The sequence below is a fragment of the Pleurodeles waltl genome, chromosome 6, assembly GCF_031143425.1.
Source record: "Pleurodeles waltl isolate 20211129_DDA chromosome 6, aPleWal1.hap1.20221129, whole genome shotgun sequence".
NCBI classification, from domain to species: domain Eukaryota; kingdom Metazoa; phylum Chordata; class Amphibia; order Caudata; family Salamandridae; genus Pleurodeles; species Pleurodeles waltl.
Window position 1 is genome coordinate 1,074,011,362 of NC_090445.1, and position 16,569 is coordinate 1,074,027,930.

Below are 16,569 nucleotides of genomic sequence, written 5' to 3' on the forward strand. Positions count from 1 at the left end.
GAATCAGAATCATGACTTTGCGCGCATTAAGGTGTTCCCTGGGTGGGGGATGTGGGCTGTGGGTGCACCTAGGCCAGGGTGAACACGGCAGGGTAGGTTCAATGATGGGCAAGCTCAGATGCACTCCAACCCCAATAATGTTAGTAGGCATCTACTATTGGGCAGGGTCCTGTGGGTTTCAGGTGTGCAGCTAATGGCATTAGGCATTGTACCCCATAGCCTGGTGACTAACATTGTAACTGGTAGTGCATGGCCTAGTGCATAGGGCTGTTCCCTGTGAGTTGTGTACGCCAACGGTAGTGTTGTTGCTGGTATTGACCAAGTGTATCCTCTGTCTCTCCCCCCCCTTTTTGTTTTGTCACCCTGTCCTTGTGTGCATTAGCATCACATGGGCCGAATCCACTGACAGTGAGGGCACCAGTGGAACGGAGGGCGAGGGGAGCACCACGACGGAGACAGGAGGGGACAATACCGACAGCAACACCTCTTCCGATGGAAGCTCCCTGGCGGTGGCGGACACCTCTGTGCCCACCCCAACTACAGGTACAGCCACCACCCCCGTACCAGCACCGCCCTCCCAGCAGCCCCTCAGCGTGTTTCCCATGCCCGCTCACTCAGGAGGGTGGGCATCTCCTTCGCCCCAGGCACCTCCAGCCCTGCCCCAGTCAGCCCTGCTGCCCTCAGTGAGGAGGCTATTGACCTCCTGAGATCCCTCTCTGTTGGGCAGTCAACCATACTGAATGCCATCCAGGGTGTAGAAGGGCATTTACAACAAACAAATGCATACCTGGAGGGCATTCACTCTGGCGTGGCGGCCCAACAGAGAGCATTCCAGGCTCCGGCCAACTCACTGATGGCAGCCATTGTCCCTGTCTCCAGCCCCCTCCTCCAACTTCCTCTACCCAGTCCCAATCCCCTCAACTCCAGCCTATCTCAAGCACACCTTCAGACCAGCAATCACCCAAATCAACACACAGAAGTGGCTCGGGCAAACACAAGCACCACACTTCATCTCACAGGCACTCACACAAGCACCTTCCACATGCAGACACACCAACATCCACTGCTTCCACTGTGTCCCCCTCCTCCTTGTCGTCCACCTCCCTCCCAGTAGCATCTCCACTCACACCTGCATGCACTACATCCACGTCCACTACCTCCATCACCAGTACGCCTATTACTACACGCCCCTCACTGGCAGTGACCACCCCCACATCCATTCACACGTCCCCTGTGTCCTCTCCCACGGTGTCTGTGACCCCTCCTCCCAAAGTACACAAACGCAAGCACTCAGACACCCAACAGCCACCCACTTCACAGCAGCATCCAGCCCATGCACCTGCACCCAAACACAGCAGACTGACACCTCCTACAACCACTCCCTCTTCCTCCATACCCAAACCTTCACCCTCTTCCCGCCCCAGTGTCCCTAAGAAGCTTTTCCTCACCAACATTGACCTATTCCCTATACAACAACTCCCCGTCCTTCACCTCGGGCCAGGGTGGCCAGAACCCAGCCCGGCACCTCAGCCACCCAGTCCACGGCCACTGTGGTTTCTGCAGCAATTGCCCAGCCAGTGTGCCAGCACCACCTGCCAAGGCCAAGAAGGGTCTGCCACCTAGCAATGGCAAGAAGGGGACACCTGCCAGCAGGGGGAAGGAGGCACCACCAGCCAGCAAGGGGAAGGAGGAACGACCAGCTAGCAAGGGCAAGAAAAAGACACCAGGTGGCAGAAGCAAGGAGGCACCACCATCTGCCAAGGGCAGGAAGGGGCACACTACACCAGCCATGGCACTTCAGTCGTCCGAGGCAGCAGGTGAAGGCCTGGAGGCTACCACCACCATGGCCAGCACTGCCACCTGCACCGTAGCCAGCACCGCCACCTGCCCCGCCGCAAGCAGCACCACTGCCAGCAGCAGCAGCCCCAGTGAGCAGCCGTCCAAGGCTGCAGGTGAAGGCCTGAAGGCTACCACCACCGCGGCCAGCACCGCTACCTGCACCGCGGCCAGCACCGCCACCTGCCCCGCCGCCAGCAGCACCACTGCCAGCAGCAGCCCCAGTGGGCAGCCATCCGAGGCTGCAGGTGAAGGCTTGGAGGCTACCACCACCACTGGCAGCACTGCCACCTGCAGCACAACTGACATCCACTGAGCAGCCATCACCGCCGGCGAGCAGTGTGTAGTAGTGACTACATGAGCTGCAGTGCGTCCTGGCCCCTGCAACACCTGTTGGTGTGACACCCAGGTGACAGACTGTGACCTTGCCCCAACCAGGATGAAGCACAGTGGACACACAGCCCCCTCCAGAACCAGTGGAAGAAGGCATCCACTCACCCCCTCCTTGGCAGGATGAAGAACACTGGGACCAAGGCCCCCTCCAGAACCAGTGGAAGAAGGCATCCACTCACCCCTTCCTTGGCAGGATGAAGCACACTGGGCACAAGGCCCCCTCCAGAACCTATAGAAAAAGGCATCCACTCACCCCCTACTTCGCAGGATGAAGCACACTGGGCACAAAGCCCACTCCAGAACCAGTGGAGAATCCATCCACTAGAGAGACTGTGGCTTTGCACTCCCCAGGACCAAGCAGTGGGCATGGAGCCCCCTTCAGGCCAGTGGTGTTGTACCATCTTCCGGCTGAGGTGTCCCCCCATTCCCCGTCCCCCTGAGGTGCCTGTGTTTTTTCGACCTGATGCCCCTGCAGTGTTCTCTCCGTATTGAGGCAGGAGTCAAGTGTGGCCTTGGCCTCTGTGTTATGGCCCCGTGGGCCATGGACATTTTGGAGTGGGCATTGTCCCTCCTTTTGTATATATTGTATATATTGTACATACCGGTTATTGTTTAAGGACGTATATATCTAAAACTGTATTATTACACTCATTTTATTCCATTCCTTTTGTCATTGAGTTATTCCTGAGGAATACGGGGTGTATATGTAATGTTGTTGCATCTGCTTGTGTGTATGGTGTTGGGGGTGGGGGTGTTGTGTGTGTGTGTGTGTCACTCTCTTTTTCCTCCACCCCCTTGTGTGCTAGGTGCAGTACTCACCGTTGTCTTCTTTGCCGGCGTTCGTGTTCCTAGTGTATGAGAAGGTACACCAGCATTGGACAAAAGTGCAGCTCGGCTCCATGGCGTCGTGGTTCTTCCTTGAGTGTCGAGAGGTGACTCGTTTCCCTTCAGAGTACTGTTTCTGCCGTGCTTTTGATGGAGTTGGTACCTCCCCGGAAAAGGTGGCGGATAGGAATGTTGTAATTCAGTGGGCGGTACATTGTCTTCCATCCAGCTGTTGGCGGTTACAGCCGCGGTGTTTGTTGCTACCGTCGTGGCGGTCGGTGTGTTAAAGTGGCTGTCTGTGTTGGCAGGTACCGCAATGGTCATGATTCCATTTTTTTTACCGCTGGCCTGTTGGCGGTGTTACTGACCCCCAGGGTTGTAATGAGGGCCTATGTATATCCATGCAGTTAGTAGCTGCCGGCCTACCTCCTTGCTTGCTCACAGTGCCTCACCCAAAACTTCCAAACCTGCCAAGGTAAAAGGTGATTATGCCAACCTGAACATGACAACCCGACTCCACAGGAAAACCGTGGAAACAGATCGCACCTTTTTCACTTAATTATTCATGCATACTAATGCGAGACAAAGGTGAGAGATAAGTTTTCAATACATTTATTGAAACAATTGCAATCTAGTATATAAAGAGTGTGCTGTGATAATTAGGCAGATGAAATATAGCAAAGTAATCAGCATTACGAACATGGTAAAAAAGATAAACAATCCGACCATGATATATATTTTATTAGCATTTCAACATTGACAGTAAGTACTCTACAAGAATGAAAGTGGTACATAACTTCCATCATTAATGCATCATATTGTCATTACACTTCACACCCCCATTACAAGCATAATCCCCTCCATCCTACATAAGTCAACAAGTATTTACCAAAGATGATAATACCTACTCCATCATAATCTGAAACACTAAAAAGTAAAACATTTTGGTAATGTGTTGAACAACCCATTAAAACTCCCCCACCCCTTCCCACCCCCCTATCTTTCTGAGACAATAGTCCGAAAAAACAATCATTATAAGGCTTCCCACTTGTTGCAGTGCATGGCATTTGCTGTGGCATTTATAAAGCATTCTTGGGCTGCATTTCTTCTTGACTTCTGATATGTCTATAGTTGGGGCACAGTACCCTGTACGTACCGAATCAACAGTTAGTTTTGTATGAGATTGTCCAACACTGTTAATGTCTGCATCATCCCTCCCCATGCAAGCAAATCATCCGCCAATCTGTCATACTCCCTGGTTTGTCTCATGTGCGCTTCCTCTGCTCCTGCCCATTCTATAAGGTAATTCCTCCAGGGATCTAGTGCTCAACCAGTGAATCGCAATGTGTCGCTTGGTGACAGTCATTCCTACGATTGTGAACTTATGATGCATGTGATTCTAGATGTTGTAGGGGTTCCTACCTAAACCTATGCCTATATCTGTGAGCATAGTGGGTGTACCCTCTGCCTGTCCCAATCTAAGGAATGAGCCCCCACCCCACACCTGGTTTGAGTGTCAAGAGTCGGCCTGTGGTGAAGATAGCAACCCTCTCAGGGAGTTGCCATATCAGCGCCAGAGAATCTGGCGTCCATCCCAGGGATCGTCATTACCACAATGCTCTCTACCCTACTTGGGTCAGTGCAGGGTTTATTCAATAAACCGTACCACATTGGGAAGACAGTTCTGATGCAATGCTATGTCTTGGCGATAGAAGCTGTCTTCTGAACTGGCAACACTAGTTAGCATATTGTGTACCTCTCTCCATAGCCTCGGATAAAGTGTACTGATTATATATGGTGCAAAGTCTGATTAAACAACTACCTTGTTCCTTGCTTTCATAGAATAAAAGCAAACTGATAAAATGTGCAAAAAGCCATCGCTTAAAAGCAGCCTTGCTCATTTAAATAAAATGTGAATAAAAACATAAGCTGTAAAACTAAGTTAAATCAAGGGTGACCAACCCGGGTCTAAACTGGGCCTCATGACAGCCCACTCTGGGGGGTTATTTACAAAAGGTAGAAGGCTGTTTTTTTTTTTTATTGGCACCACAAATCTGTGGATTCTCTGCCAATCCCCAGGAAAAAAACTGCTGTTTTTGGCTCCGGGAGGGGTCCCAGCAGGCCTAGGGGGCAGGGTTTCCCTACTGTTTCCCCCTAATTGTTTTTTTGGTTTACTTTGTTCTAGGAGAGTGGACTGAGCCCCTGAGTCCGGAATGGCAGCCAATCAGATCTTAACTTAAGATCTGTCGGATCCGCCAATACTTAAGGGTGTGAAATATACAAATATTTTGAACCTTTATTTCTCGAAAACTAATGAACAGCATTGCATAAAAAGCACACTTTCTAGACCAAGATCAGCTTTCCGCTAATTTTGGTATAGTTCTGTTCAGTCTTTTTTGCAATATGGCTGTTCAATTTCCCTCTGGAAAATTGCATGGGGAAACCAGGTTTAGGGGACCCCATTTTTATTGCCCCTACTTGATGGATCACTCAGAAACTTTCCAGGAAGGAGCTGAGGTGTATGAATTTTTTTGGGAAACTTTCGTGAAAGTTCGTCAAACAGAGCCAAAGGTATTAGCACACCAAAAAATGCCTTTCCTATGGAAACAAAGTTCCCACTATATCTACCCAGTTGCGAACGACACCCCTGGGTAACAACTGATAATCACTGAGGTGTACTAGAAGGGATAATATAGTCAGTGGGTTCGGCATCAGCCATGCGAGAATGAATGGTCATAGAGCCAGATTCAGACATTAGAGGTAGCAAGGGAGGAGATATATTATGGAAGGGATTGATATGGTGTGACAACGAAAAAACACAGTCATCGCACAAGAACTATTAATCTGTTTTGTTTTGAAAACTTTAATAATATGTTCTGTTTTACACAAGCGCCTGAAGCAGTATAATAACTATTTTTTGTTTTTAAAAAGTCTCCAAAATGCGCTCGCGGGCTTTAAGGCGCTAGACTTGAGAATTCAACCGTGGATGCAGTCGATGACAGAGTCCGATATAGGAACAATTTCCACAGTACGCATTAAATCGATCCGAGATCGTCTCTGAGATAGTGTCAATGTCCTTCAAAGTCCATCAAGACAGGCGGCTGCATTGGGGTTTTCAGTTAGCTGCAGGCAACGGTTTGTACGGCGTGGTTATTGTTTAACCAGGTGAACTCCGACCCAGAGGCTGGAGGCGCTCTGCCGAGATAAGAGCCCGCGAGCGGCCCTGTCAAAGCACTTCCCGAGTCGACAGCGTCTGAGAAGCGCCTAACACAGAAAACACCACGAGGCACGACAGCTCACCTCTGTTAGACGGGATGCCAGCACTGCACCTCTTGTGAGAGAAGACACCCGCTGCCAGGAGGGACCCCTCACTTGTGACAGGATACCTCAGCTGCCAGAAGCGACCCTTCACCGCTTGTGACAGGAGACCTCGCCTGCCAGAGGGGGCTCTTCATCTCTTGTGAGAGGAGTCACCTGCTACCAGGAGGGACCATTCACCTCTTGTGACAGGAGACCCCAGCTGGCAGGAGGAACCCTCACTTCTTCTGACAGAAGACTTCGGCTGCCAGGAGGGACCCCTCACTTGTGAGAGAAGGCCTCAGCTACCTTGAGGGACCCTTCACCTCTTGTGAGAGGAGACACCAGCTGCCAGGAGGGACACCTCACTTGTGAGAGAAAGTCTAAGCTGCCAGGAGGGACCCTTCACCTTTTGTGAGAGGAGCCCGAGCTGCCAGGAGGACCCTTCACCTCTTGTGATAGAAGACAACAGCTGCTAGGCGGGACCCCTCACTTCTTGTGACAGGAGACCTCAGCTGCCAGGAGCAACCAAACAGTACTTGTGACAAAACACACCAGCTGCCAGGAGAGACCGCACACTTCATGTGACAGAACACACCAGCTGTCAGGAGCGAACCCTGACATGTGAGAGGGGACCACAGCTGTCAGAAGGGACCCAGGCCTGACCGCTTGTGAGAGAAGACCTCAGCTGCCAGGTGGCACCGCTCACTTGTAAGAGGAGACACCAACTGTCGAGGAAACAACCCACTTCCTGGGAGAGGAGACGCCAGCTGGCTGGAGGACTCGCTTGACTCACCTCCCGCCCCCCGTGGTACACCCATCACTGTGCCACCGCCACCAAGATGCTCCTCCTGGTCTGATCTCCTGCCAGTGATCGGACCTTCTGGTAAAGAAGGACCAACTTAAAGAAGCAAAGCCAGCCGTGTGTGTGGCAGCCGAAGGTGGCAGTGGAGAGATGACCACCCGGGTGGCGGAATGTGGCTGGAGCCAGGGGCTCATGTACCTAGGCGCCTTCACCGCTGCGTACATCACCATCCGGTTCACCTATAGTATTCTGCGGGGTGTGCGGATGTACCTGCTCTCCAGCATCTGGAAGACCGATCTCAAGAAGTATGGGGAGTGGGCAGGTAAGGCCATTGTGGGCGCTACATTAAAGTCAGAGGAGGCGATTGCCTTACAGTGTCACAAAAGGGGTGGCACCAAACTGCAAACTTGGGGCTTCAAAGAGCCTTGAACCCCCACTGGGTAGGACCCCCACCAATACTGCTTATTTATACCCTTCTCAAACAGGCCACCCTGAGCCACTTCCCGGTGGTCCAGGGTTTTAAGCACGAACCACACAATAGAACAGTAACACCTGTTGTCAACACCACACAGAAACTGTTGTATAAAGCACTATGTAAAACAAGCACTGGCAAAGCCAATAGGTTTGACGTTTCTATGGTGAATGAAGAACTAACTCAGCAAGCAGTGAAACCCACGAGGGACGAGCGTGCCATAGTCATATGCTCAGTTCACCACCCTGATGCAAACCCCGCGGGAAATCTGAGTAGTTCTGAGATTTTGCACTTTCCCGGCCTTTTCGGCCATTTTGAGACTCATGTGCTTGGAAATAGAATAGGTCGTTACCAAGCAGACCACTTTCTATTATTTGCAAACAGATTAACTGCCAATCTGAACACCGACAAAGACTGTGAACAGTGCATTCCTCCTAGTTCCCGTCATCCCCAATGCCCCGCCCCTTTCACAAGGAAAGGATAATAAACAGAATTTATTATCCCTTCCTTGTGAAAGGATTAGCAGCATTTGCTGCTGGGGTGTGTGTGTGTGTATGTGTGTGTGTGTGTGTGGGGGGGGGGGGGAGGGGGGGGAGGGTGAACGCTCCTCTGCCCAAACGGAGGAGCTGCGCCTGGCTGTGAGAAATTTGCAGTCATAAATATCCACCCACAACCTGTACTCAAGCAGACACCTAGAGGTGGCTTTGTTTACCATGTATATTTTACAAAAGTCATGTTGCATCAAACAGACTACAGAAACAGACCATCTGGAAAAAAGCAAATACTCTTATGGGATAGAGAATGAAGTCTAACATATGAATAGAGACAGAGACTTCATTGGTGATGTGGATTATTTTAAGGTTTTTTACAGTCATTTCTGAGAAATACATTCATGTTGTTGCCTGTGAAGTTAAGTACATTAATATATGGCCCATTTCAAAGTCAGTTCAAAGTCAGTTTTCCGTTAGTGCTGGGATATTAATACTGATATTAATGCTGATAGAAACTTTTTAAAACGAATCTCTGGTCCACATTTTCACCATTCCAGTACTGAGACCCGCACACTGCTTCACCAATGCACCTCACTCCTAACCTGCAGTACTCCCTGTTATTCATTACTGAGACCCGTCCAGAGCTTCACCAATGCTCCTCACTCCTAACCTGCATTCCTCCCTGTTATTTCAGTACTGAGACCCATCCATGGCTTCACCAATGCACCTCACTCCAGACCTGCAGTACTCTCTGCTATTCCAGTACTGAGACCCGTAAACAGCTTCACCAATGCACCTCACTCCCAACCTGCAGTACTCTCTATTATTTCAGTTCGGAGACCTGTACACAGCTTCACTAACACACCTCACCCCCAACCTGCAGCCTGCTATTCCAGTACCTAGACCCCCACACTGCTTTACCAATGCACCTCACTCCTGACCTGCAGTACTCCCTGTTATTCCAGTACTGACACCCCTCCATTGTTTCACCAATGCACCTCACTCCCAACCTGCAGTACTCCCTGTTATCACAGTACTGAGTCGCATCCATGGCTTCATGAATGCACCTCACTCCAGACCTGCAGTACTCCCTGTTATTCCAGTACTGAGGCACATATACAGCTTCACCAATGCACCTTACTCCCGACCTGCAGCACTCCCTCTTATTCCAGTACTGAGACCCATCCATGGCTTCACCAATGCACCTCACTCCAAACCTGCAGTACTCCCTGTTATTCCAGTACTGAGGCCTATACAGGGCTTCACGGATGCATCTCACTACCGACCTACTGTACTACCTGTTATTCCAGTACTGAGAACCGTACACAGCTCCATCAATGCACCTCACTCCTGACCTGTAGTACTCCCTGTTATCCTAGCACTGAGACCTGTACACAGCTTCACCAATGCACCTCACTCCTGACCTGCAGTGATCCCTGTTATTCCAGTACTAAGACCTGTACACTGCTTCACCAATGCACCTCACTCCCGACAAACAGTACTCCCTGTTATTGCAATACTGAGACCCGTACACAGCTTTACCAATGCACCTCACTCCCAACCTGCAGTACTCCATGTTATTCCAGTACTGAGACTTATACACAGCTTCACCACTGCACCTCACTTCCGACCTGCAGTACTCCATGTTATTCCCGTACTGAGACTCGTACACAGCTTCACCAATGCACCTTTCTAATGACCTGTAGTACTCCCTGATATTCCAGTACTGAGACCCGTACACAGCTTTACCAATGCACCTCACTCCCGACCTGCAGCACTCCATATTATTCCAGTGCAGACACCCGTCCATGGCTTCACCAATGCACCTAATTCCCTACCTGCAGTATTCTCTGTTATTTCACTACTGAGGCCTGTACATGGCTACACAGATGCACCTCACTACCGAACTGCTCTGCTACCTGTTATTCCAGTACTGAGAACTGTACACAGCTTCATCAATGCACCTCACTCCCAACCTGCAGTACTCCCTATTATTCAAGGACTGAGACCTGTACACAGCTTCACCAACGCACCTCACTCTTGACCTGTAGTACTTCTTGTTATTCCAGTACTGAGACCTGTACACTGCTTCGCCAATGCACCTCACTCCTGACCTGCAGTACTCCCTGGTATTCCAGTATTGAAACCTGTCAATGACTGCACCAATGCACCTCACTCCCAACCTACATTACTCTCTGTTATTCCAGTGCTGAGGCTATACACAGCTTCACCAATGCACCTTACTCCAGACCTGCAGTGCTTACTCTTATTCCAGTACTGAGACCCATACACAGTTTCACCAATGCATTTCACTCCAGACTTGAAGTACTCCCTGTAATTCCAGTACTGCGACCATACACAGCTTCACTAATGCACCTCTCTCCTGACTTGCAGTACTACCTGTTATTCCAATACCTAAACCCGTTCACAGCCTCATTACTCACCTCAGTCCAAACCTGCAGTACTCCGTTATTCCCGTACTGAGGCACATACACAGCTTCACTAATGCACCTTACTCCCGACCTGCAGCACTCCCTGTTATTCCAATACTGAGTCCCATCAATGGCTTCACCAATGCACCTCACTCCCAACCTGCTGTGCTCCCTGTTATTCCAGTACTGAGGCCTATACAGGGATTCACAGATGCACCTCACTACCAACCTACTGTGCTACCTGTTATTCCAGTACTGAGAACCATACACAGCTTCCCAATGCACCTCACTCCCGACCTGCAGCACTCCCTGTTATTCCAGTACTGACACCCGTCCATGGCTTCACTAATGCACCTCACTCCCAACCTGCAGTGCTCCCTGTTATTCCAGTACTGAGGCCTATGCAGGGCTTCACAGATGCACCTCACTACCGACCTACTGTGCTACCTGTTATTCCAGTACTGAGAACCATACACAGCTTCATCAATGCACCTAACTCCCGACCTACAGTACTCCCTGTTATTCCAGTACTGAGACCTCTAAACAGCTTCACCAATCCACCTCATTCCCAACCTGCAGAACCCCCCTAGTCCAGTTCTGAGACCTGTACACAGCTTTACTAACACACCTCACCGCGACCTGGAGTACTCCCTATTATTCCAGTACTGAGACCCATACACAGCTTCCCCAATGCACCTCACTCCCGACCTGCAGCACTCCCTGTTATTCAAGTACTGACACCCGTCTATGGCTTCACCACTGCACCTCACTCCCAACCTGCAGTGCTCTCTGTTATTCCAGTACTGAGGCCTGTACAGGGCTTCGCAGATGCACCTCACTACCGACCTACTGTATTACCTGTTATTCCAGTACTGAGAACTGTACACAGCTTCATCAATGCACCTCACTCCCGACCTTCAGTACTCCCTGTTAGTCCAGTACTGAGAACTGTAAACAGCTTCACCAATGCACCTCCTTCCCTACCAACAGTACTCCCTGTTATTCCAGTACTGAGACCTGTGCACTGCTTCGCCAATGCACCTCACTCCTGACCTGCAGTACTCCCTGTTATTCCAGCCCTGAAACCTCTCCATGGCTGCACCAATGCACCTCACTCCCAATCTGTATTACTCCCTGTTATTCCAGTACTGAGGCTATACACGGCTTCACAGATGCACCTCACTTTTGACCTTCAGTACTCCCTGTTATTCCAGTACTGGGGCTCATACATAGAGCTTCACCAATGGACCTCACTTCCGACCTGCAGTATTCTCTGTTATTCCAGTACTGAGACCAGCACACAGCTATACCAATGCATTTCACTCCAGGCCTGTAGTACTCCCTGTTATTCCAGTACTGAGACCTGTACACAGCTTTACCTAAAGCACCTCACTCCCGGCCTTTAGAGCTTCCTGTTATTCCAGTACTGTGAACTGTACACAGCTTCACCAATGCACTCCCAACGTGTGGTACTCCCTGTTATTCCAGTACTGAGACCAGTACATAACGTCCCCAATGCACCCCACTCCCAACCTGCAGTACCCCCCCTTAGTTCAGTTCTGAGAGACCTGTACACAGCTTTACTAACACACCTCACGCGACCTGCAGTATTCCCTATTATTCCAGTACTGAGACCCATACATAGCTTCACCAATGCACCTCACTCCCGCCCTGCAGTACCCCCCCTTTGTCCAGTTCTGAGACCTGTACAGAGCTTTACTAATACACCTCACCGCAAACTGCAGTATTCCCTATTATTCCAGTACTGAGAGCCATACACAGCTCCACCAATGCACCTCACTCCCGACCTGCAGCACTCCCTGTTATTCCAGTACTGAGGCCTGTACAGGGCTTCACAGATGCACCTCACTCCAGACCTGTGGTACTCCATGTTATTCCAGTACTGAGACCTGTACACAGCTTCACCTAAAGCACCTCACTCATGACCTGTAGTGCTTCCTGTTATTCCAGTACTTAGAACTGTACACAGCTTCACCAATGCACTCCCGACCTGTAGTACTCCCTGTTATTCCAGTACTGAGACCAGTACATAGCTTCACCAACGGACCCCACTCCCAACCTGCAGTACCCCCCCTTAGTCCAGTTCTGAGAGCTGTACACAGCTTTACTAACACACCTCACCACGACCTGCAGTACTCTCTATTATTCCAGTACTGAGACCCATACACAGCTTCACCAATGCACCTCACACCGACCTGCAGCACTCCCTGTTATTCCAATACTGACACCTGTCCATGGCTTCACTACTGCACCTCACTCCCAGCCTGCAGTGCTCTCTGTTATTCCAGTACTGAGGCTATGCGTGGCTTCACAGATGCACCTCACTTTCGACCTTAAGTACTCGTATTTATTCTAGTACTGAGTCTCATACATAGAGCTTCACAAATGCACCTCACTTCCGATCTGCAGTATTCCCTGTTATTCCAGTACTGAGACCAGCACACAGCTTTACCAATGCACCTCAATCCAGACCTGAAGTACTCACTGTTATTCCAGTACTGAGACCTGTACACAGCTTCACCTAAAGCACCTCACTCCCGACCTGTAGTGCTTCCTGTTATTCCAGTACTGAGAACTGTACACAGCTTCACCAATGCACTCCCGACCTGTAGTACTCCCTGTTATTCCAGTACTGAGACCAGTACATAGCTTCACCAATGCACCCCACTCCCAACCTGCAGTACCCCGGAAGTACTGACAGTCATACACAACTCCATCAGTAACCATGATTCCTGCTGTGCCACAAGTACCCAATGCACTTCCAGTACTGTCTTGCGCCACCTGAGACCCACTCACATCTCTGTATGTGCAATTCGCTCCTGCCATGCACCAAAGACCCACTGTTATTCCAATACCGACAGCAGCATGTAGCTCTAGTAATGCACGTCATTACTGCCATGCACCAAAGAACCACTGCTATTCCTGTACCGACAGCAGCACACAGCTCTTGTAAGCACCTCACTCCTGCTATGCACCAAAGACCCGCTGCTATTCCAGTACTGACTGCAGCACACAGTTCTGTTAATGCACCTCACCCCTGCCATGCACCGAAAACCCACTGTTATTCCAGTATCGACAGCAGCACACAGCTATGTCAATGTACCTCACTCCTGCCATGCACCAAAGACCCACTGCTATTCCAGTACTGACAGCAGCACACAGCTCTAGTAAGCACCTCACTCCTGCCATGCACCAAAGGCCCACTGTCTATTCCAGTACCGAAAGCAGCACAAAGCTCTTGTAACGCACCTCACTCCTGCCATGCACCAAAGGCCCACTGCTATCTATTCCAGTACTGGCAGCAGCACACAGCTCTTGTAACGCATCTCACTCCTGCCATGCACCAAAGGCCCACTACCTATTCCAGTACCGAAAGCAGCACACAGCTCTTGTAATGCATCTCATTCCTGGCCTTAAGCACCTCCCTAAGCATACTGTTTAAGGTAGTTAGTGATAAGGGATAAAAATGCCAGCTTCAGGTGATTTTCCTACCGGCCGGGACAATAAAATACTGGCCATGCCGGTAAACAAAAGGTGAAACCCTACTACCAACATAGAGCTGTCAGATACAGATATATAGTCTTACAATTTCCTCTGCTGCCACTGATTGTCTTGATCCAGAAACAAACGGCCACCATCTTGGATTGTGTTGACCTTCATTTTCCATGCTGGGGCCGGCAGCCATCATGGAATGGGACTGATGCTGAGCTGGACAACTGAGTAATTCTCAGTTTCTCCATGCCCTTACCTGCGGCAAGCACCAAGATCTTCTGTAGCAAACCGAGCAGACACTTCTGTTTTTCCCTCTTAAATATGCAGGTCGGGCCCTCCGTGACTACATTTTGGGACAGACACTTATTGTTACTCTGCAGACATTAATGCAAAGCAAAACAAAGTAAAATACAAAACGGGAAAATAAAAGAGGAGGGGAAAGATAGAAATCGGAGAGAAAGCACAAAAGAGAATGAACCTGCCGTAGTGAGACACAGAGCCAGGGAGTGTCTGGTGGTGGATTAAAGAGGTGTGAGGTTAAGTCAAGACTATGTAGCCTTAGTATTTGGCACTTTATCCTTCAATATGGCCAGCAGCAGGCTTCTGAGCAAGACTTTGTGCCCTGGTTTAAAATTAAACACTGCAGTCTCCTGGCAGCAGTACACAGGCAAAACCTGCTACCAAGGAGAGATTGGCAAGGATGAGTGCTGAAACCTTCACAGCTCTATCAGTGCATCTCAGTACTGAGACCTGCAAACAGCTCTGCCAATGTACATTAATACTGCCCTGCAGCTGCCCTGCCCTTCCTGCACCGAAACTCACAAACAGCTCTACCAATGCACCTTAATCCTGCCCTACAGCAATGTGTGACACCCCCACAAACACTAATGCAATGCTACTCCAGTATGCCCTGCAGCAGCCTCTGCCATTCCTGTACTGAAACACAAACTGGCAATGGACCTCAACCACACCATGCAGCCCCTGTTCTTCCATTGCTTAGACCCATGCTATCCTCTGTAAATGCTCCTCGGGCCTGCCCTTCAGTACCCTTTCTATGTTAGTAAGGAGATCTGTGTAATCTCTACAGTGTACCTCAATCATGGCCTGCAGCACACCCTGATAGCTCAGTTCTGGGAGCTGCAACAAGCTCAGAGAATAAAACTCAGTCCCGATCTGCATCACTTCTGTTACTCAAGTGCTGAGAGCCGCGCACTTCTTTGGCAATGCACCTCAAGCTTGGTTTTCAACACACAGCTATTCCAGGAGTATGAATGACCCAAACACTTCTCCCCTGAAGGACCTCAACCCTGGCCTGCAGCACTCACTTTAATTTCAGTACTGAGACCCACACAGAATTCCGTCAGTGCACCTCAGTCCTGCCATGCCCCACACCCTGTTATTTCAGTACTCAACCTGGTCACAGCTTTGACAATGCACCCCTGTTTTGTGGTGCACTACACCCTGTTATTCCAGAAGTGAACCTGGGCATTGCTCTGACAATGCACCTCTGTCCTACGGTGCACCACACCACCACACCAAGTTGTTCCAGTCAGTGCTTAATTTGTGCCTGTTTTTTCCGGTACTGAGCACCGGCACCTATTTCTGAGGGCCGGTGCTTAGTTTTCTGTCTCAAGCATTTACTGCAAGCAAAAGACACCTAGGAAAGACGGAGGAAGAGAAAAACGAATAAGCGTCAGAAAGGGGAAAAGCAGGAAGCTACAAGAGTGAGCTGAAGGATTAGGGAGTGGCTATAAATGGACTGAAGAGGCACGAGGTGGCTTCAAGATTACGTTGCCTTCGTATTATGTGCTCGCACTTTTAATTGCAGCAGCCGCGTGTTTAATAGGAGAGCTTTGAGCACCGGCACCTTTTAATTTACAAATTAAGCACTGGTTCCAGTACTGATCCTCGGTACAGTTCTTATAATGCACCTCTGTTCCCATTATTGCAGTAATGAACCTGGGCACAGCTGACAATTCACCTCTGTCCCATGGTGCACCACACCCTTTTATTCCAGTACTGAACCTGGGCGGAGCCCTTACAATGCACCTATGTCCCATGGTACACCAAACACAGTGATTCCAGTACTGCACCTGGGCACAACTCTTACAATGCACCTCTGTCCCATGGTGCATCACACCCTCTTATTCCAGAAGTGAACCTGGGCACAGCTCTTATAATCCACCTCTGTCCTGTGGGGCACTACAACCTGCTATTCCTGTACTGAACCTAAGCACAGCTCCGACAGCGCATCTCTGTCCTGTGGTGCACTACACCCTGTTATTCCAGTACTGAAGAGCCCAGGCTGTACCAGTCCTGGGGTCTCAGGAGCCACGGCACGCTGGCAGAGCCCTGCACTTGGTTCAGTGCAGGACATAACAAAAAAGCTGGATGAATACGTTTTAAGACCGAAAAGTCAACGCATTACCCATCTTTCTGTGGAATAATTTGCAACATTTATCTGAGCTTTTTGTTATGTTTATCGGACACAATTGGTTCGTCTAG

At 49.9% G+C, this 16,569-nt stretch overlaps 1 protein-coding gene across 1 annotated transcript in view; it reads left to right on the forward strand.

Moving 5' to 3' along the window:
- The first annotated feature begins 6,302 nt into the window (after positions 1 to 6,302).
- The window catches only part of LOC138300560 (very-long-chain 3-oxoacyl-CoA reductase-like), a 55,859-nt gene continuing 45,592 nt past the window's right edge, over positions 6,303 to 16,569 (forward strand). Inside the window, exon 1 of the mRNA XM_069240099.1 lies at positions 6,303 to 7,478. Coding sequence (XP_069096200.1) covers positions 7,307 to 7,478 — 172 coding nt within the window. The 5' untranslated portion in view covers positions 6,303 to 7,306. The remainder of the gene's footprint in view (positions 7,479 to 16,569) is intronic.